Source organism: Xenopus laevis, chromosome 2S, assembly GCF_017654675.1.
Source record: "Xenopus laevis strain J_2021 chromosome 2S, Xenopus_laevis_v10.1, whole genome shotgun sequence".
In the NCBI taxonomy this organism is placed as follows: Eukaryota; Metazoa; Chordata; class Amphibia; order Anura; family Pipidae; genus Xenopus; species Xenopus laevis.
In genome coordinates this window covers 58,306,805-58,330,465 of record NC_054374.1, presented here as the reverse complement: position 1 = coordinate 58,330,465, position 23,661 = coordinate 58,306,805, and the positions used below count along the sequence as shown (strand labels likewise).

Below are 23,661 nucleotides of genomic sequence, written 5' to 3'. Positions count from 1 at the left end.
AGCCATTACTGAGTCTTAGGAAGTGCTTTAACCTTCACAAGGTTGATGAGACAAACATTTTTTGAAACTTCATTATACGGAGATATTCACGCTGTTCCATAGTTTCTTGGCCTCTTTTATGACCTTTAATGTATTGTCTCCACAGAATTGATAACTAAAGGCAATCATTTGCCACTTCTTCCAGGAAGCCATGTGCATCTTCTCTCTAATTTAACACCAGGGTGCTCTCAAGAAACTTTTTTGAGTTCCTCAGCAGGTATGATTGAGGTAAGAAGGATTGCCCACTCCTATGTCAACCTCCTCTTCGAATAGTTCCCTCATCATGAGCTCTTCCTGGGCTAAAGCGATTGATAATCTTCCCCTCTCCACTAAGCTTTGGGAGAACTTCTCCACAAGTTGTTACAGGAAAAGTATCCAAGAATACTTTTCTGGAGGGACCCTGCAATGGCCTCAGGTGTTCCCAATTCACTGAAAACACATTTGGAATGCTTTGAACACAGGATCAAACAGAACTAATTTAAGCTCCCCAGCAACAGCGTAGAGCTTGGAGGCTCGATGTTAGCCTTTGCCCTCTCTACTACCTCCTGTGCTTTCTGGATGGCAATATCATTGGGTCAGTTGGAAGAACAAGGAGAGGAGAATTTAGCATGAACAGTAGAGGTTGTCTGCGCTTACCCTCCACCGTATTTACAACTCCACCTCACCATCCTTCCCAGCAGTTTATCTGTAGGTCCTTTAATGGGGTTAGCCAATATTCTCCCCTTCCTGGAGTGAAATACCCTGAGGCACTAAAAAACTGAGGCTGGTTGCAGTTGCCAAATCTCAGCACCTCAGGAACACTGACTGCCCACTCTGCAGGAGTCTCATGTTAGGGTGTCTCTTTACACTCCAGGAAGATCTTCAAATGATTTTGAGGCAGTCAGTGTTCCTAGGTGCTGAATTTGGCAAAACTGCAACCAGCCTCAGTTTTTGTTGCCTCAGGGTATTTCACTCCAGGAGGGGAGAATATTGGGCTAACCCCCATTAAGGACCCTACAGATAAAATGCTGGGAAGGATGGAGGGTTGGAGTGTAAATACGGTGGAGGGTAGCCAGACACCTGCTACTGTTCATGCTAAAATCTCTACCTCCCTTGTCTTCAACTGACCCAAATGATATTGCCATCCAGAAAGCACAGGAGGTAGCTAGAAGAGGGCAAGGCCTAACCATCGAGCCTCCAAACCTACCTGTGCTGGGGGAGCTAATTAGTTCTGTTTGCTCCTGGTGTCAAACATTCCAAATGTTGTTTCAAGTGAAGTTGAGGGAACACCTGAAGCCATTTAGCAGGTCTCCAGAAAAAGTGATTTCTATACTTTTCCTGTAACAACTTGTGGAGAAGAATTCTCAAAGCTCTAAGTGGAAGGGGAGATTATCAATCCCTTAGCCAGGAAGGAGCTCATGGATGAAGGGAACATCGAAGAGGAGGTTGACATAAGGAGTGGCAAATCCTTCTTACCCCAATCATCCCTGCCTGAGGAACTCAAAAAAGTTCTGAGAGCACCCTTGTGTAATTAGAGAAGAAGATGCACATGGCTATCTGGAGAAGTGGGCATTGATTTTGGCCTTTAGTTATCAATTCTGTGAGACAATACATTAATTTCATAAAAGAGGCCAAAGAAAAACTATGGAAACAGCGGAATATCTCCGTATAATGGAAGTTTCACAAAAAAATGTTTGTCTCATCAGAACCTTGATGAAGGTTAAAGCACTTCCTAAGGACTCGTTAAGGCCTTGAGATAAGCACAAACTTTAATACTAATGGCTTCGAATCCTTCGAATGTTTCAGGTTACTCTCCTTTTCTTCGTCAAGGAGGGTACTCTGTGAGTTTCCCCAAGAGACCCACACCACTCCAGAGCTTGAAGCAAGCATGGAATGGAGTGGAGGGAAGGGTCTTTTATTTAATCACCTCACTTGGACAATCATGCGGTCGGTGCCCTTTTCTTCAGGATTTCCTTCCATCCAGAGGTCCTGAATGCTACCTCTGTCATCCCCTGGCCGGTCTATTGCATCTTCGGTCCGGGAGTCAGGAGAACATATAATCTAATTGAATGTGGTATGTGCTCCTTACTACCGGACCAGAGATTGGCCACGGTTCTTGAAAGTTTTGTCAGCCCTACATGGAAGACAATGACTCTGATATGAAGGCCTTGATTTACTTAGGGGGTGATTTTAATTACACCCTGATGCTCAATTCGCAATGTACCCAAGAAAAAGAGACTCGTCTGAGTCCGTTTTGCGAAGAAAACTAATTGCTTCATTTCTCCTTGGTTGATGGTCTGGAGAGAACAGAACCAGAGACGGTTGCTTTTAACCTATGTCAGGGTAGAGAGATGGTTTCATGTTTTCTCAATCCCGGATTGATTAGGATATTATATACGAGGCCATCTCATATAGTCACGAGCCCAGTCTGAGCACCATTAGATTGGCCAACCATTTCTTCAGACCACAATTGTGTATCCCTGAGGACATGTCAATCGCACATCTCTGCCAAAGCTGCTTACTGGCACTAACAAACAAGTTTATTAGGAAGATAGAGGGTTTTGCAAAGTCAGTCCGGGGAACATGAGAGGCTGGAGGGCCTTGCAGGTATGAATTTGCCACATTGAACCAGTGGTGGGATGTAGGCAAGGTTCACCTAAAGCTCTTGTGTCAAGAGTATTACCAAAAGTATGTGAGCTGGGCAGTGCAATGCAGAGATTGACGGCACTGAATGGGAGTTGCTTGATCTTGAGCAAAGGCTATCAGGCTCTGAAGACCAAGCCCTTCAGTGTGAAATCAGAAAGGAAAGAACGCCTGCGTAACATGGAAAACGAACAGGCTCGTGGCTGCTTTTGCTGCGAAGCCGGATGCAGTTTACTTTGTTGATATGGATCGTGGTTCCCGATTCTTCTATGCTCTGTGAGAGAAGAAGGGGAACCTGAAAAACAAATATCCACATGCCTTTTTGCGAGGATGAAACCCCCCTTGAGGGAATCCGGAGGCTATCCGCGGACAGATCCCGGTCCTTCTATCAAAACCTTTTTCTCCAGATCCCATCTCTCCAGATGCCTGTGAGGAATCTATGGGATGGGCTTCCAGTGGTCAGTGAGAGGAAGGAAAAGAAGTTGAAACACCAATCCGACTCTAGATGAAACTCTTCTCAAGCACTCCGTTAATGCCCCCACAATAAATTCTCCTGGGCTTGAACGGACTGAACCATAGAGTTCTTCCAGTTCTTTTGGCGGATACTCTGGCGCCCTGATTTCCATAGGCGTCCTAACTGAGCGCCTTCAAGAAAGGTGAAGGTGCCACTTTCGTGTACCGTTCGGGCGTGTATCACTATTCCTAAAAGGGGGATCTCCGTCTTATTAAGAACTGGAGACCAGTCTCACTGGCTTAGCACAGACTATAGAATCGTGGCCAAAGCTACTCACTTAGGCTCAAAAATCTGTGCCTGGCAGAGGTGATTCAATCCTGACCAGTCCATATACAGCCCCGGTCGGGACAATTTTTTGTAATGTCTTTTTAATCCGAGACTTACTACATTGTGCCGAGAAGGACTGGTCTATCTCTTCTTTTTGCTCTCTCTGATCAAGAGAAGGCATTTGACAGGGTGGATCACCAATATCTTATAGGCCACTCTGCAAGCCTATAGCTTTGGCCCACAGTTTGTGGGCTACCTGAAAACAATGTAATGCCTCTGCAGAGTGTTTGTTAAAATCAACTGGGTCTCTGGACTGCACCTCTGGCACTTTGACGAGGAGTTCGGCAAGGATGCCCCTTGTCGGGACAAACTGATACTCGCTGGCCATTGAGCCCTTCCTGTGTCTCTTAAGGAAAAGGGCTCACGGGACTGTGCTCAAAGAACCTGACAATGAGGGTCGTCTCTCAGCCTACGCTGATGATGTAATTCTGTGGCCCAGGACTAGTTGATCTTGAGCGGGCACAAGAGTGTCAAGCAAGTCTACGCTGCGCCTCATCTGCCCGCGATCAACTGGTCCAAGAGCTCAGGCCTTCTGGAGGGTTCTTAAAGGAGATTCCTGCCTCCTGCTTTTCGTTACATTCGTGGAGAGTAAAATCATTAAATATTTTAGGCGTCTACCTATCAGCTGAGGAGTATCCTGTCTCAACGGGATTTCATTGAACTTGAGGAGTGTGTTCTAAACGCGCCTTGGAAAGTGGAAGGGTTTTGCTAAAGCTTACTTTCTATGAGGGAGAAGCTTTGGTGATTAATCAGCTGGTGCCTCTCAGATTCTCGTACGCCTGCATATGTCTTAGCCCACCCAAGAATTTCATTGTAAAGATCCAGAGAAGTTACTGGACCTTCTCTGGAAGGAAAGCATTGGTTTCTGCCAGATGTCCTCAAGCCTCCCGTTGAAAGAGGGGAGGGCAGGGATCGTGTGTATACGTTCCAAGTGCACACCTTCCGTCTCCAGCAAATACAGAGTACTTGGCATGCAGATCCTTTCTCCACCAGTTACTCTAGCATCGAGTTTTTATCGCCCAGGTACGAAATATGGGATATGGACCGGCAATTGTTTATAATTGAACCTGAGGGTTTCCTAAGAAAACCTTCAACCCTGCCGCTTACTACCAAGACACGCTAAAAAACCTGGGAGCATGGTATCCGTTTAAGGCAAGGAGTCATGTGAAGGGGAAGACATTCTAAATTGACCCCTACTTTACAATCCATCTTTTAAGATTAGATGTTAGAATCCATCAGCATCCGACGCGCCTTTGCCAGGCTCGGTTAAACCAGGTTAGATCTCCTGGATTTTGAGAAATTCAGATTGGGTGGACTACTCAAGAGTTATGCAACGCATGGCGCATTTCCTCACCACTAGGTTTCCACACCGTCTTCGTCAGGAAATCAAAGGCGACAAAAATCTCTTCTGCATTCTCACACCTTCATTGGATGGGGTTTTACATTGCTGGAGAGCCCCACGTCCCACTTGGGAAACCCTCACCTCCAGACATTAATAAATAGCACCTAAAACCCGTCAATCCCCCCAAGCACTCCTTCCCCCAACTTGAGCCAGTTGGAGAATTCCATTGACACGCTTCATGATATAACAAGAAAAAGCTGTCTGTTACTCTACTAATGCTTCACCAACTTGTACACTTCCTTGCCCTCGTCTCCGATATGATACCATCTGGAGACGTGTGCTTAATGAGCGGTTTGAAGGAACCTCAGTGGCAAGCTCTTTATTCCAGTTTGTGCCTAGAGCCAACTGGAGTAACTTGAGTTGGAAAGTGCTGCATGGTGCATTGAGGCACGGGAGAGTATTTAGCTCGTTTTTACAGACTCCCCAAGCTGCTTGTCCATTCGGTGGCAAAGCGAGAGCTGTGTTTCATGGCTTATTTACGTGTTGCCCAGACTGCAACCTCTATTGGCTCCTTGTTGAGGAAGCTTACCTGCAGTTCTGGATTACACTTTTCCCCCTATGCTTTATATTTTTGGACGCCCAGTATCCCGGACAATAAAGAGGAAAGACCTTCTCTCCAACTTGCTCCTGGCTTTAGCTAAAATTAGTTCAATCCAGTAAAATCAGAAAAGCAATGTTTGGAAGGTTGGGAATCCTCTGCCAGCAGAGGTCTTTGTTCCGAGTGCTGGTTCGTTCCCGCATCCCGAGCAGCAGTACACCCAAGCAGTGTTACTGGTCGGTTGAAATGAATTTGCTGACCAGTGGGCAAAGATGTAAGGTACCTTTGCTCAGTATCCCCGACCTGTTTCTGTTCAGACAATTCTCACACTCCATATTTAAGTGCCACTTTAAATTAAGTTGACAGTTGTATTTTAATCAGTTAATCTATCTCGCTTTGAAGATGTTGATTAACTTTGGTGACAATCACTCACCTGCAATTTGAATAATATATCAGTCTAATGAAAAATCAACACATTGACTGGCATTTTTGTGGGGTAAAAAACACAGAAAATTATATGTTTACCCCCCAAACCCATACATTTTTGGAAATGACACAATTTCTACAGGAATCTAAAATGTGGTACCCATGCCTTATTGCTCCAAACTACTGATCGCAAGGGCTTTTCCCAAAAATTTGTCGTTTGGTGAAATAAATGAAAATTGCTTCTCCAAAGCTTTCAAACTTCCCAGCAACCATATCACCCATGTGTCTATTACGTTACTAAGAAAAAAGCACGCCTAAAATATGATTGCCAGGGTTCCTCTGAACATTTTTGGTGGCCATGTTCATAAGTTTACCAAAGTATTGGCATTAGGGGGCCCCAAAAAAGTTAGCGCATACAAAACAGTCCGTGTGTAACTTCAGCTAAGGGAAAAATCAAACACATTGAACTGCATTTTTGTGGGTAAAACACAGAAATATATGTTTACCCCCAAAAACCCATATATTTTTGGGAAAGTACACATCACAGAATCTAAAAATGGGACCCATGCCTTCTGTCCAAACTACTGATCGCAAGGCTTCCCACAATTGTCGTTTTGGTGAGATATCTGAAGAATTGCCTCAAAAGGCTTCAACTTCCAGCACCGATATCACCCATGTTCATTACGTAACTAAGAAAAAGCCACCCGTAAATATGATTGCCAGGTCCTCCCGAAACAGTTTTGGTGGCATTTGTCCATAGGCTATTACCAAATATCGGTTTTGTATGCAGCATAGAGGCCCCAAAATGAAGTTAGCGCATACAAAACAGTCCCGTTGGGTAAACTTCAGCTAATGAAAAATCAAACACATTGACTGCATTTTTGGGGTAAAAACACAGAAATATATTGTTTACCCCCCAAACCCATTCATTTTGGAAAAAAAGTACACCATTCTACAGAATCTAAAATGGGGTACGCCATGCCTTATTGCTCCAAACTACTGATCGCAAAGTTTCCAAAGTTGTCGGTTTGGTGAAAATATCTGAGGAAAAATTGCCTCAAAGCTTCACTTCTCCAGCATCGACTATGGTCCATGTATCATTACCAGCCATAAAGCATCCTAAATATAAACCATATGCGGTCTACTAAAGACAGATTTCGATACCCAATGTGCATAAGATATAACCAAACTATGTGGCGCACAGAGACCCCAAATGACCCAATATTGTATTAGACATTTTCACGGCTGACGCGCGGGCTGCTGCAATTATAAACCACCCGGTGTGTGTATTATGCCGACATTAGCCCACCTAAAACAGTACAGAGACCCCAGAAACCCATATATTTTCAGAAAGTTACACATTCTGACGAAATCCAATATGGGTAAATAAGTGTTTCTACTGCAACTTGCCAAAACTGCAAAGACAATGCTGAAACAAACGGTTTATCACAAAATTTCAGCTAATGAAAAATCAAACACATTTGACTGCGCATTTGTTGGGTTAAAAAACACGAGAAAAAATATTGTTTACCCCCAAAAAACCCATATATTTTTGCGAAAAGTACACATTCTACGAATCGTAAAATGAGGTACCCATTGCCTTCTGCTCCAAAACTTACTGAGTCGCAAGGCTTTCCACAATTGTCGGTTTTGGGAAATGCAAATATGTGAAAATTGCCTCAAACCTGTCAACTTCTCAGCACCATATCACCCATCTATCGTTACGCCATCAAGAAAAAGCACCGCCTTAAATATGATTGCCAGGGTTCCTCCAAACCAGTTTGGTGGCCATGTTCATAGGTTTACCAAAGTATCTGGCATTTAGAGGGCCCCAAAATGAAGTAGCGTCATACAAAACAGTCCCGTGGGTAACTTTCAGCTAATGGAAAAATCAACACATTGACTGCATAGTTTGTGTGCTAAAAACACCAAAATATATGTTTACCCAAAAACCCATTATATTTTTTGGGAAAGTTAACACATTCTACCGAATCTAAAAAATGGGTTACCATGCCTTTCTGCCTCCAAACTACTGAGTCGCAAAGGCTTTCCCCACAATTGTCGTTTGGTGAAATATCTGAAAATTGCCTCAAAGCTGCAACTCTCAGCACCATATCACCCATTATCGTTACGCACCAAGAAAAAGCAACCCTAAATATTGATTGCCAGGGTTCCTCCAAAAGCAGTTGCGCCATGTTCATAGAGTTTACCAAAGTATCTTGGCATTTAAGAGGCCCCCATAATGAAGTTATTAGCGCATACAAAACAGTCCAGTGGTACTTCAGCTAATGAAAAATCAACACATTGACTGCATTTTTGTGGGGTAAAAACACAGAAATATATGTTTACCCCAAAAACCCATTATTTTGGAAAGCATACACATTCTACCTAATCTAAAATGGGGTTACCCATGCCTTTCGCTCCAAACTACTGAGTCCCAAGCTTTCCCACAATTGTCGGTTTTGGTTGAAAATCTGAAATTGCCTCAAAGCTTCAAACTTCTCAGCCACCATATCCCACCCATGTATCGCTTACGCACCAAGAAAAAGGCACCCTAAATAATGATTCCAGGGTTCCTCCAAACAGTTTGGTGTGCCAATGTCATAGTTACAAAGTATCTGCGCATAAAGGCCTCAAAATGAAGTTAGCGCCAGACAAATAGTACCTGTGGGGTAAACTTTCATCTAATGAGAATATCAAACACATTGAATGCATTTTTGTGGGGGTAAAGAACACAGAAATATATGTTTACCCCCCAAACCCATTATTTTTTAGGAAAGTACAACATATCTACTGAATCTTAAAAATGGGTTACCCATGCCTTTCTGCTCCAAACTACTGAGCGCAAGGCTTCCCAAAATTTCGGTTTTGGTGAAAATATTGAAAATTTGCCTCAAACCTTCAACTTCCCAGCACCCATATCACCCAATGTATCATTACGTACTAAGAAAAAGCACCCTAAATATGATTGCCAGGATTCCTACTGAACATTTTTGGTTGGCCATTGCTTCAAAGTATACCAAAGTTATCTGGCATTTAAGGCCCCCAAAATGAAGTGTTACGCATACAAACCAGTCCTGGGGTAACTATCAGCTAAATGAAAAGAATCACACATTGACTGCATTTGGGGTTTAAAAACACAGATTAAATATATGTTTACCCCCCAAAACCCATTACATTTTGGAAATGCACATTCTACAGAATCTAAAATGGTACCCATGCCTTATTGGCTCCCCAAACTACTAAGTCGCAAGGCTTTCCCAAAGTTGTCGGTTTTGGTTGAAATATCCTGAAAATTGCCTCCAATGCTTCAACTTTCCAGCATCATATCGCCCATGTATCATTACGTATCAACAAAAAATCACCCAAATTGTGATTGCCAGGGGTCCTCCAAACAGTTTCGAGATGCCACTGGTCATAGGTTAACCCAACAGTATATTGGCATTTAGCAGGCCCCAAAATGAAGTATAGCCAAATACAAATTGTCCTGTGTTAACTTCAGCTAATGAAAAAATCCAGCACATTGACTTGCATTTTTGTGGTGGTAAAAACACAGAAAATATATGTTTACCCCCCAAACCCCATTACCATTTTTGGAAGTACACATCTACAGAATCTAAAATGGGTACCCATGCCTTTCTGCTCCATACACTGGAGTCGCAAGGCTTTGCCAAAATTTGAGCGGTTTGGTGAAAGTATCTGAAAATTGCCTCAAAGGCTTCAACTTTTCCAGCATCGTATTGTACATGTATCATTACCAAGCATTAAAGCATCCTAAATAATAAACATAGGGTCTTACTAAATATTTTTGATGCCCAATGTGCCATAGATATACCAAACTATGTGGCCGCACCAGAGACCCCAAATGACCAATACTGTATAAAACATTTCACGGCTGACGCGCTGCGGCTGCTGCCAAAAATACATGTGTGCATTAATGCGACATTAGACCAGCCAAACAGTTACAGAGACCCCAGCGAAACCATATATTTCAGAAAGTACACATTTCTGACGAATCCAATATGGGTAAAATAAGTGTTGTTCTACTACAAAACTGCAAAGCAATGCTGAACATAACGTTTTTTTAATCAAATTTCTGAAAGTCGTCACAAAGCTTGAATTTTACCCCAATTATATGCCCACATTTCGTAAACTTATCAGCATAAAAAAACATCCTAAATATGACGCCAGCGGTCTACTGAACACTTTGATGCCCAATATGCATAAGATATACCAAACTATTGTGGCGCACAGAGCCCCCAAAATGACAATAGTGTACTATTTACATTTTCACAGGCTGACGCGCTGGCTGCTGCAATATAAGCACCTGGTGTGTGTATTTATGCGACATTAGACCCCTTCTAAACAGTACAGAGACCCCAGAAAAACTATATATTTTTCAGAAAAGTACACATTTCTGACGAATCCAATATGGGTAAATAAGTGTTTCATCTACAAAAACTGCCAAACTGCAAAGCCCAATGCTAACATAACGGTTTTTATCAAAATCTAGAAAATCAGCACAAAGCTTTGAAAATTTTACCCCCATTTATATGCTCCACGTTTCGTAAACGTATCAGATAAAACATTCCTAAATGATAACGCCAGGTCTACTGAACACTTTGATGCCCAATATGCATAGATTATACCAAAACTTAGTGTGGCGCCAACAGAGACCCCCAAATGACAATAGTGATATACCCATTTTTCACGGCCTGATGCGCTGGCTCTGCAATATAAGCACCTGGTGTGTGTATTATGCGATATTAGACCCCCCTAACCAGTACAGAGACCCCAGAAAACCATATAATTTTCAGAAAGTACACATTTCGACGAAATCCAATATGGGTAAATAAGGTTTCAGCTACAAACTGCCAAAACTGCAAAGCAATGCTGAAACATAACGGTTTTTTATCCAAATTTCTGGAAAATCGTCAGAAAGCTTGAATTTTAACCCATTATATGCCCCACATTTCGTAATGTACAGGCATAAACATCCTAAATAGAACGAGGGGTCTACTGAACACTTTGATGCTCAATATTGCATTAGATATACCAAACAAGTGGCGCACAGAGACCACCAAATACAATAAGTGAATATTACATTTCAACAGCTGACGCGCTGGCTGCTGCAATATAAGCACCTAGGTGGTGTGTATTTATGCCGACATTAGACCCCCCCCTACAGTACAAGAGACCCAGAAAACCATATATTTTCCAGAAAGTATACATCTGACCGAATCCAATCATGAGTAAATATGTGTTTCTAACTGCAAACGCCAAACTGCAAAGCAATGCTGAAGATAACGGTATTTTTATCAAATTTCTGAAAAATCGGTCAGAAAGCTTGAATTTTACCCCCATTATATGCCCCCACATTCGTAAGTATGAGCATAAAACATCCTAAATATGAATGCCAGGGTTCTACTGACACTTTTGATGCTCAATATGCATAGATATACCAAAAAACTATGTGGCGCACAGAGACCCCGCCAAGATGACAATAGTTTGTTATATACATTTCACAGCTGACGCGCTTGGCTGCTGCATAATATAAGCACCTGGTGTGTGTATTATGCCGACATTAGACCCCCCTAAACAGTACAGGAGACCCCCAGAAAAACCATATTATTTTCAGAAAGTATACATTCAGACGAAATCCCAATATGGGTAAATATGTGTTTCTACTGCAAAAACTTGCCAAACTGCAAAGCCAATGCTTGAACATAAACGTTTTTTATTCAACATTTTGAAAAAAATCGTAACAGAAAGCTTGAATTTACCCATTATATGCCCCACATTTGTAACGTATCAGCATAAACATACTAAAATATGAACGCCAGGGTCTACGAACACTTTGATGCCCAATATGCATAATATACCAAACTATGTGGCGCACAGAAGGACCCCCAAATGACCAATAGTGTATATTACATTTCACAGGCTGACGCGCGGCTGCTGCAATATTAAGCACCTGGTGTGTGTATATGCGACAGTTAGACCCCCCTAACAGTACAGAGGACCCCAGAAAACCATATATTTTTTCAGAAAAGCTACACATTTCTGACGAATCCAATATGGGTAAATATGTGTTCTCTACTGCAAACTGCCAAACTTGCAAAGGCAATGGCTGAACATAACGTTTTTTATCCAAATTCTTGAAAATCGTCACAAAGCTTTGATTTTACCCCATTATATGCCCCACATTTCGTAACGTATCAAGCATAAAACATCCTAAATATGAACGCCAGGGTCTACTGAACACTTTCTACACCAATATGCATAGATATACCAAAACTATGTGGCGCACAGAGACCCCCAAATGGATATATAGTAGATAAAATTTACAAGGCAAAACAAAATAAGGCCAGTAAAGAGTGAAATGAAAAAAAATCCAATAAAACCACAAAAATCAATGTTTTTTTTCCAGACTAGTGTTATCGGCCGTCAGAATCACAGTTTGAATATTTTAGCTGGGCCAAACAGGTTATACGGCTTAGAAACAAGTGAACACAACATATGCAGAGCTGAAAATGCAATAAAATGGCTAAAAATTCAATAAAATGGCTAAAAATGCACCAAAATACCCCAAAATTGCAATATAATCACCGAAATAACATACAAAAGATATTGCACAGTACGGTTAGCGAATACGCTATTCGTAATGGCAATAAACATTTTTTTCAGCCAAAAAAAGAGACGATGCGATAAGAAAAAAAAAAAAAAAGCCACAATGCCATGTATGTGCGTGTGCGTGTGTACAAATGGTAAATTACATGTTATGTGCGCGTGTGTGCGTGTGCACGTGTGTGTAAGTGCAGTGAGTGTAAGTGACCCAACCAATCCCCAAAAATGTATGTGTAAGTGTGTGTAAGTGTGAATCTAAGTGTGTATTACTGTAATAAGTGTGTGTTGGTGTGTTTGTGTGTGTAATTGTTGCACTAACCTGAAAAAGTCGCTGAAGAGTGTTGCACACGATGTGGAGGGGTCCCAGGAAGACATCTGCGACGATCTGCGTGTTCCTGTGCTGTGGGGGCGGAGATCAACGGCGCAGTGCAGGCTGCAGCAGCAGGACACGTAAGTAACACGTGCCTGCTGCTGCTTTTGGGCCCCTGGGCGATCGCGCTCCAGGGGCCACTCGATCCCCTGCTCTGCTCGTTGCCTAGGGGCAGGGGATCGAAGCGGAACGGAGCGAGCGGCTCTAACAGCCGCTCCTCCGCTCCACAACCCGGAAGTGCTGCAGAACGTAGAATCTACGTTCTGTGGCATTTCAAGTTACTTTTCCACAGAACGTAGATTCTACGTTCTGTGGCACTTAAAGGGTTAAAGAATAATAACAAAATCTGGTTAGTGCACAAAAGGATGTCATTATATTACAAACTCCATTCTGTACATTTTAACAATCAATCTGTCTCACAAATCATCCTTGTAACAGATGAACTTATGTGCAGAGTTACTTACAGAATGAATTATGTAAAAAAAACTTGGACAGAATATATAATAATGTAACTAACTAGTGCATGCCCAAGCTAGATTTGAATGACAAAATAGATATTTGTGACAGAAAGCAGGATTTTATAGTACAGGATTCATTCTTTACAAAAAAATGAAAGCTCAGTTTCACAAAACATAAAAAATAACTGTGAAGCAACACTGTCAGTCACATGAACCAATAAGAACAAAGCTTATTGCCATATAACAAACAAGATGCAAAGTTGCCAACTCTGCTCCACATGGCTGCATCATCCCTTAAAGGGCTGCTGTTAAAAACTACAGGTTCATAATTGGAAGTTCTTACAAATGGCTGAAAAATATGATGTCCTGATAATGATTGTAAAGAAAGAAAAGTATGCAAAACATAAAAATAATAATTTTAGGTGATATGGCTATTCTTATTGTAGTAATCTGCTTGTGTGGGCATTTTAGTTAAAGGGATACTGTCATGGGAAAAAAAAAAATTCAAAATGAATCAGTTAATAGTGCTGCTCCAGCAGAATTCTGCACTGAAATCAGTTTCTCAAACAGATGTTTTTATATTCAATTTTGAAATCTGATATGGAGCTATCTGATATTGTCAATTTCCCAGCTGCCCCAAGTCAATCACTCTTTACTGCTGTACTGCAAGTTGGAGTGATATCATCCCCTCCCTTCCCCCCCCCACAAGCCAAACAAAAGAACAATGGGAAGGTAACCAGATAACAGCTCCCTAACACAAGATAACAGCTGCCTGGTAGATCTAAGAACAACACTCATTAGTAAAAACCCATGTCCCACTGAGACAAATTCAGTTACATTGAGAAGGAAAAACAGCAGCCTGCCAGAAAGCATTTCTCTCCTAAAGTGCAGGTACAAGTCACATTACATGGGGCAGCTGGGAAATTGACAAAATGTCTAGCCCCATGTCAGATTTCAAAATTGAATATAAAAAAATCAGTTTGCTCATTTGAGAAATGGATTTCAGTGCAGAATTCTGCTGAAGTAGCACTATTAACTGATGTGTTTTGAAAAAAACATGTTTTCCGATGACAGGATCCATTTAAGGGCATTCCTGCTGTTTTGCCATTGTCTTATGATTAATATTCCTGTTCCTGTTTCCCTCTTCCTGTCTAAGCTGAGAACAATAAAGGCCACACCTACCTGCCATGCTGTAATCAATATACCAGACTGTGCTTGTCTGTCTGTTTTGCCTGAACTAACACAGCAGAATCATTTAATCCACTACCAGCCAGTTTATCACAATTATTATTTTACAGCCTCAGTGTCAGAGTCAGTAATACTCTTTGTATATGATTGTTAGACTCCAATGTCTCATCCTAGCTGTAATCTTGCACCAGTTAGTATTTAGCAGTCTCTTAATAATGTGCTTAGCTATAGTTCAACTACTACATAATAAGTTTAGCCAGAAACGTGGGACTGATCTAGGGTCACCTTGCTTGAAATTCACCTGAACATCCTGGTTTTTGGAAGGGCTGCCCAGATTTCCAAATTAGAAAATCCAAACAGGACACTGAAGTAAATGACATGGCGATCAGCCAATTGCTGATTGCCCCATCATCAGTCCCGCCCCTGATGTCATCCATCCTGCCCCCCTACATCACTGGCCCACCCTCTGTCCAAAAAAAAGGTGGCAACCCTAGACTGATAATGTGCACGGGTGTAACTACAGAGGAAGCAGACCCTGTGGTTGCTGGGGGCCCAGGTGGTATAGGGGCCCCAATAAATATTTGTAAAACAGGTCAACCTCTAGACATTTTGGGGGCCTGAAAAATAATTTGCTGTGGGGCCCAGTAACATCTTGTTATGCCACTGATCATGTGCACACACATTCTGTATAGTATAATGAGTGGGTGTTATGAGAAGTCTAGCTATAGTTCTACTACTACATAATAGTTTTAGCCACGGATGTAGAACTGATCATGTGCACACATATTCTGTATAGTATAATGAGTGGGTCTTATGAGACATCTCTAGTTAGCTGTAGCTCAGCTGCTACATAAAAGGTTTAGCCACCCACAGATGTTGGACTGATCATGTGTACACATATTCTGTATAGTATGATGTGTAGGTCTTATGAGCAGCCACTCCTGAGTACTGTATGCAAGCAAAATGGGTCATTTAGGCAGGGCAATTTTAGGAGATCATAATTTATTTATATAGTAGTGCTTTACGTTCATTTATAACAAAAGGAGTCGTTTGTTGCCGTCCTCCTTACCTGCTCAGTGCTTTCCCCTTTCACATTAGAAGGGTCCAGGGGGGGCACAAAATACTGCAGAGAGCATAACTGTGCACATGTCACACGCATGTCAAATCAGTAATGACTGCACCCAGAATTAAAAAAGAGCAATTGGGTCTCATTTGTGTCAAAGTACACATATAACTGTGTAAATTGTAATGAATTGTATGCATTTGTGTCAGGCACATCTAAGGTTGCCCATACCTCCCAACCGTTTTTATAGGGATAGTCCCTCTTTTGACAGCTCAACCTGCAGTCCCTTATTTGTCCTCGAAAGTCACGTTTTTCTCTGCACTGAACAGCCAGAAAAAGAAACAAAGTTTCTAACTCAATTGGCTTTTGGCAGAGAGCCAAGAACAGCTACAGCTGCAGATAAGATACTTTTGTTACAATTTCGAGATGAGCAAATAAGTAATTGTAAGAATATAACAGGTCCCTTGGGAAACAGCTCACAGCTTAAAGGGCAATTAACCTTCATTAGCAAAACTGTAATAACTGTAAAAAAAACACAGAAATATGTTCAAACTTTCATAACCTGCCAAATTTTGTAAAATGAACATGGTAATTAGGGGGTGTGGCCACAAAACTGGGCGTGGCCAAAACAATTGCTGTGCAGCAACTTTTTTGTCCCTCTTTTTATTTCCAAAATGTTGGGAGGTAAAAAAGTTAGGGACCACCATATGGGGTTTACCTTGACTTGGTATGGTGTCTTATAAACTTTATGATCATAACTTTGTAACTAAAAACCCCTGTTTTTGTAAATACATGCACTTGCATATATACTGAAGACAGGGGACCAGGGAATGTGCATTGATTAATTGGCCAAATCAGTAGCACTTCCATTGTGCTAAAATATATTTTAACTTAGCTTTTTGAGTGCTCCCACAACCCCCCTTTTTGTATGGACAAATAATGCCTATTTAAAGTGGATGGCTCTTTTTATAGCATTATGCACAAAATTATTTTGATGCTATTAATTATGTCTGTCTTTGTCTGTCTGTATGACTTCATTGTTTAGTGGCGAGCACAACTTTGTTTTTGCTATAAGATATACTTAATTCTTATTGGTAGGAAAATATTCCTATTGGGTTTGTTTAAAAGTTATTTTTAATGTTTACACAAATGTTATTTACAAGTATATTAAAGGGAGGGGTATTTTGTGAGGGGAATCTATTATTAAGCTTTTATTTTTGATGTTAAATCCTCTTCATTATACACAGATGGTGAGAGAGAGAGGATATTTGTGATATAGACACATAAATTATGCTCTTTATAGTAGATATATTAGACAAGTATGAAGGAGTTTTGCTGTATCAGAGCAAGATATTATATAGTGAAAAATGTACCCCTATTGTAAAATATAAGGATATTATAAAGCACCAAGGAATTTCATGGCACAAGGACAAAGGCTGAGTTCTTTTATACAGGTCATGGAACTCACAGGTGACTTTTATATCCTTGTATTTTACAAGGGGCATAGAGTCACGGGAGGAGGGGGTCATTTTCCACTTTATAGAGCACTTGTAAGGCCCCATCTAGAATATGCCGTACAGTTTTGGTCTCCATCACTCAAACAGGACATTATTGTATTAGAGAGGGTACAGAGAAGGGCAACTAAGCTGGTAAAAGGTATGGAAAATCTTAGCTATGAGGAAAGACTGGCCAAATTGGGGATGTTCACGCTGGAGAAGAGGCACTTAAGGGGTGATGTGATAACTATGTATAAATATATAAGGGGATCATATAATAATCTCTCTAATGCTTTATTTACCAGTAGGTCTTTCCAGCTTACATGAGGTCACCCATTCCGATTAGAAGGAAAGAGGTTCCGCCTAAATATTCGGAAGGGTTTTTTTACAGTGAGAGCTGTGAAGATGTGGAATTCTCTCCCTGAATCAGTTGTACAGGCTGATACATTAGATAGCTTTAAGAAGGGTTTGGATGGCTTTTTAGCAAGTGAGGGAGATAGCTCATAGTACAAGTTGATCCAGGGACTAGTCCGATTGCCATTTTGGAGTCAGGAAGGAATTTTTTCCCCTTCTGAGGCAAATTGGTTAGGTTTTTTTTGCATTCCTCTGGATCAACTGGCAGTTAGGCAGATATAATAAAATAAAATAAAAAAAAAGGTTGAACTTGATGGATGTGTGTCTTTTTTCAACCTTACTTACTATGTTACTATGTAAAAGGTTGTACTTTACTTATTATAATGCACAAGGTTCAGTGAGTCAAGTGACAGATATTACATGACTAGGTATGGTTTACAACTGATAACATCACCAACCTTTTATACGGATATCATTTACAAGATATTCATGGCTCTTGTGTATTATTACAAGATAAATGCAGACAGAGATTATGTTGGCATTTGGGATCTGTGCACAATATGTGAGTCAGCAGTCGGAAGTATTGTATGTAGACATCAACGTATATAGAATAGCTCATTTACGACTGCTAGTGCACTTTCCAAAAATGGACACAACATTGAGAGCGTATTGCCAATATTCACAATGATTCTTGCTATACATGCACCTTGCAGCTACTAGTAGGGAGGTCAATTTCACCCAGCTAGCCTGCACTACTGAATTATGCGCAACTGTACAAGGACATTAGCAAACCCTGGAATTAGCAGCTATGTAAACATGGTGGTAATCCTAGGGATCCACTTATTGTTTGCACCCACAGAAGCAACTGACTTTTACCCAGCGAATACAAAGATAATTGTGTTAATAATTGTGCTCTTCAGAAATTATAATGATGCAGTACCCACTCAACATTGCTCAACGTTCACCAAAAATGTGTCCAAATTAGCAGTAAAAAGAGCAAGTTGCATCAACCTAGTGGGTAATCACAATCATGCTAGAATCCTGGTAAAACACTGCATCATTATTGTGGATATGATTATGTGGAATTGAATAAATTGTTAACATGCAAAGTGAAAATAGATTTAGATAGCTATAGTAGCATGCATATTCAAAGTGCAAGGTTAAAATCTGTTACCAAACAGAAGACCATGTTAGTGAGAGTGACGTCTGTGGGTAGGGGTGGGAAAATTATCTTCTCACCTGTAACTTCTGCAAAAAAGAGAAGACCCTGGTTACCTGAGCAAATGTAACTCTACTCAGAACATGCTGGTAAGAAATTAACTTATGGTGGATTTAAGATAAGATATTTAGTTCTAATCTAATACAAATGTCCCATTTTTTTTCACTTAAGTATAGGTGAAAGATGTGCAGATTGCTGTCAGTCCTTAATGTTTGTTCCTTCTTCATTTATTAATAGAGATTATTAATATATTACAATTATTTTTTAATTAGTATCTTAGTATTACATAAAGGTTTTTTTTTGTTTTTCAGCCTATTCTCCTCACCGGCTGTAGTACACAGAGAAGACATCCTCCTGCAGAACTTGCTCTGATAAGATCCGATCAAAAACAGGGGTAATGCCATCAATGGCCTGGCCAGGAAAGCCCATGCCCAGGACTCCATCAAAGTGAGCAAAGATAAATGGAAAGGCTGGAAGGGCTGTAGCTTCAGCAAAAACTTGTACAACCGGAATACCTGCTACCTGCAGAGTAAAACTGAGTTACACAATGTAGGAAAATGGCTGGGAGGGAGAAAGACTGAGTACATTTTCAGAGATGTTGGAATACTGTATGAATGTAACAGGTACTGACAGGGGTGATTATGGGGCTGCTGCCACTATAGGTAGCAGCCAAGATGCCACCCCTCCTGCTCCGCGCTAAAAATCAGCGTCAGAGTGGGTCAAAGGGGGCCAGCATCACCAGTGCAATGAACACAATAGCACTCTCTGCACTAATGGAGCCAAATTTTCAGGTTAAACCCCAGATATTCGGCTCTGAAAGTTACAAGAGGCTGCTTTTTGCCGGCCCTTGTAACTGGCTGCTTGCTGCAGCCTGGGGCAAGGTTCTTACCTTGCCTCATGGCAAGAGTGGACCTGGGCACTGAGTAAAACAATGTAGAAAAATGTCCAGAGAAAAAAGAGATGTCAGAGTTAGGTGATTTTTTGAAGGCACATGTAAAATGCAAATTTGACAGGCCCTTAAATAAAAAGCTGCATTTCAACAGATTATCACTTACCACCACAACATCCTGGCTCAAGAATCCTCTCACTCCCCCAGAGCCATACTGAATAGAGAAGCCTTCCCCATTTTCCATGTACGTCTGGGATTTAGTGGAATCATATCTGTTATGAGACACTGTCAGGGGTCATTATGGAAGGGGGGAAAGGGTTAGAGTTTGCCTTCAAAAGGAATTTGCTTTTTTTCACAATTCACTTTTTCACATTACCATTCACTAGTGGTTGTTGAGGCAAATCTTTGCACTCACCATAAATAATGCAAAGAGTTGTGAGCTGTCTGCAAGCTTTCCTTGCACTGTATTTATGGATGCATGGGTGGTGTGCAGGATGTAAACATACCATGTTTTCCCCTTACCTTGAGCATCATCTATGTGTACACTTGTACAAGTAAGGAAACACCAACAGGCATAAGCAGAGCCCTGTTCTTACTTAATGCCTATGGCAGGAAATTAATACAGGTCTGCCTTGTGCCTGAAAGCATGCCAAAGCTCTAAAAGAATGCGTTGTGTGTAACTGAGCACAAAGTGGTGATTTTGTGCCCCTTGGTACTTTTGTACTTGCAACCAAGGCATTAATATGTGTCTGCTTGGAGAATAATATATAAATACAGTATAGCAGGGAGAAATGTTCCCTTGTGCACATTAATTGTGGTGTACACACAAATAACTTCCCTATCACACAGTTGAGCATAAATGATTATTTTTTCACACATAGAAAAACAAAAATGAGAGGGAACCAGTTTTTGGTAAAGCACCTTACATTTATTGTAACTCACCACAGGCACTGTAGAGGGGAGAGCAGCGTTTCGATGGCACCCACAGGTTGGCAGAACCTGTATCAAACACTACCTTGAATGTCTGTGGTGGAGAACCTATACTGATCTCACCAAAATACTGTGTCTGTAAAGCAACATATGCATGTTAGTCACTGGAATAATCATCTCAACAAGTGTTAGCATTAAGGGGAAGAATGCCTGTAGTAAATGTTTTTTTTCAATTATAGATTTTATAATTGATTTACATTATATATACAGGGATAGGATTCATTTTATCCAAATAATCAAAATTTTTAAAAATGATTCCCTTTTTCTCTGTAATAATAAAACAGTACCATGTAATTTATCCAAACTAACATTTAATTAAAACCAGTCTATTGGGTATATTTAATGTTTTAGTTGTTTTCTAGTAGACTTAAGGTATGAAGATCCAAAACACAGAAAGATCCGTTATCCAAAACCCTAGGTCCCAAGCATTCTGGATAACAGATCCTATACCTGTATATTTGATTCATAGTGAATTAAACCTTTTGCAAAATAGCATCAGCAGATATTGGGATACTTATTAAGACTTGAATAACCAGTTAGAATTGCTGACTTTTTGCTGAAGGTTTGCACCTGGGGTCTTCTAAGAACCGTAACATAAAGGAATTGTCCCACCTGGGGCAGGGAATGGGTGCCAGGATTATAAGATCATCTAGTTATCAGGATCCTGAAGTCATGCACCAAAGGTTGTGGTTCTCCCCAATTGTGCTGAAATGAGTCTGAAATTATCTGTGAGAACTGATCTACATACAGTATATTGCTGAGTAAACAGTCCATTGTAAACACAGGTATGGTTGCCCAGCAAATATCCTTAAGAATGAACAGATAGGAGACACATTCAACTTGCTTACCATATGCTGACCAGTTAGAATTGCTGACTAGTTGCAGATGTAAACTATATTGAACTAAAGATTAGTGATGGGCGAATAAATTCGCCAGCAAAAATACGCTGTGTCAAAAAAAATTGGTGCGTGCCAAAATAGGCTCGCGCATAAAAGTTGTCGCCTTCAAAATTATTTGTACGCCCATTGACTTTAATGCATTTGGACAAAATAGTTACGGGTATCAAAATTGACGCTTGCGGCCAAATTGACAAGCGGCAAAATAATTTTGATGCCCATTGACTTCAATTAGTTTGGCAAGTTTTTCACCTTTCGTGAATTTTGCTGTGAGTTTGCGAATTTTCCAGTGAAGAGAAATGGCACAGGTTTGGCCTACCACTGCTACAGATTTTTTTAATTCAAAATGCCTCCAGGAAATGAAGCAATCATTGTTTCAATCGATTTATCATTTTGCAAAGCGTATACTGTACGCCAATGGAAACTCGTGACGGTACTTTACTGACCAGAAAAATACATACATACAGTATGCCATGCTGTCTGAGGCAGACCTTAAATGCAGTTTTGCTTTCTCTAGTATAACTATGAAATAATAAAAACTGCACTGGAACCAATATTGCACTGAGGCATGCATGTGTCACATGTGTGTTCATTTCAAGTTGATTTATAGCTACTATAGGTTTCTGTGTATTTATATACATAAATTGCTCACATCCATGTAGTTGGTAAGTACAGTTGGAGCTGTTCCATTATTAGGATTCTTATCCCCCTTCATCCTCGGCTGAGGAAAAACGTCAGTTAACTTTATTCCTACCCCCTGCAAAGTTTCCCGTATTGATGGCATTCTATTGAGTGGAATCCTGTTGAATAAAAAAATAGAAGTTGTTAGTATGCAAATGTAGGCTTGTTTATTATACAATTATTACAACCTCTGTTATTTTTAAAATTATTATTAAGATCTATTTAGAAAGCACCAACATATAGAATAGTGATGTGTGATTACTTTTTTTACCACATTTTTTCAGCCTTATAATGCTTTCTTACCATGGGGATCCTTAAATACATATGGCAGCACTTGGCACTTGATGTCTACCAATAATTTAGTGTTTAAAAGAGAACTAAAGTTTAACTAAAGAAGTAGGGTAGGAATGTTGTACAACCAGAGCCCTTTAGCAGGGAAGATTTGTGGCTCCAAGGGTGCCTCTGTAGCTCCCAATCTTCTTTTCTGCTAATTTACTGCACTGCACATGCTAAGTGCTGCTGTTAGTTATTGAACTTAGGGATACATATACAGTACACATAGAATATATGTCCCAATATAAGTATTAAGTAATTAATACAGATAATTAATACATGGCAGCACAGCCACCAGTGCAACTAGCATCAGAATTTAATAATTAGCCTTGTAGCATCAGCTTATATTACAGGCCAACCTAATTTTCTGCTTGATAATTTGCGATGACCCCTAAGCTTAGCTTCTCAATAGCTGCTCAGAGCTCACTGAGCATGTGAGTGTCGAAGACACTTTCCAAGATGGTGATCCCCTCTGACAAGTATATAAATATAGAAAGTTAGGGGAAGGTATTGTAAGTAAGGTATCAGTGTTTGCAGATGACTACTCATAAGCGACATTTTTCAAAGAGTTTCGCCTCAAAAATTACGCTCATAGACTCCAATGGGTGCAAAAATTAGCTGTGCGACAGAAAAAAAAATTTGGTGCCACATTGTGAGACGAAAATAATTTGACGCCCATAGAATGCAATGCATTTTGGTAAATTGTTGTTGTTTTGCAAATTTTTGGCAAGGCGAAATCGGTCAGATTCACCAATCACTACAGATGACACAAAACTATGCAATTAATTCCATCCAGGATGTGGCATCCTTGTAACAGGAACTTCACATACTGGCAATCTGGGCAGCTAAGTGGCAAATGAGATTCAATGTTGATAAATGTAAAGTCATGCACCTGGGATGTAAAAATATCAAAGCCATTTATACTCTTAATGGGACTGCACTAGGCAAATGCTTAATGGAAAAGGACCTTGGAGTCCTTGTAGATAATAAACTTGGCTGTAGCAAGCAATGCCAGTGAGCAGCAGCTTCAAGGGCAAATAAGGGCTTGAGCTGTATTAAAAGGGACATAGATTTATGGGAGGAGGGGGTTATGCTTCCACTGTACAGAGCACTGGTAAGACCCCATCTAGAAGATGCTTTACAGTTTTGGTCTCCATTGCATTATTGGACGTTATTGAATTAGAGAGGGAACAGAGAAGGGCAACTAAGCTGGTAAAACGTATGAAACA

The 23,661-nt window shown here is 40.6% G+C and overlaps 1 protein-coding gene across 1 annotated transcript in view; it reads right to left on the bottom strand.

The window, feature by feature from the left end:
• ren.S (renin S homeolog) overlaps positions 1–23,661 on the bottom strand; it is a 116,909-nt gene that overhangs the window by 77,345 nt on the left and 15,903 nt on the right. The window contains exons 2-5 of the mRNA XM_041583838.1: positions 22,071–22,218; positions 20,475–20,598; positions 19,699–19,817; positions 18,969–19,165 (exon numbers count right to left, since the gene is read on the bottom strand). Coding sequence (XP_041439772.1) covers positions 18,969–19,165; positions 19,699–19,817; positions 20,475–20,598; positions 22,071–22,218 — 588 coding nt within the window. The remainder of the gene's footprint in view (positions 1–18,968; positions 19,166–19,698; positions 19,818–20,474; positions 20,599–22,070; positions 22,219–23,661) is intronic.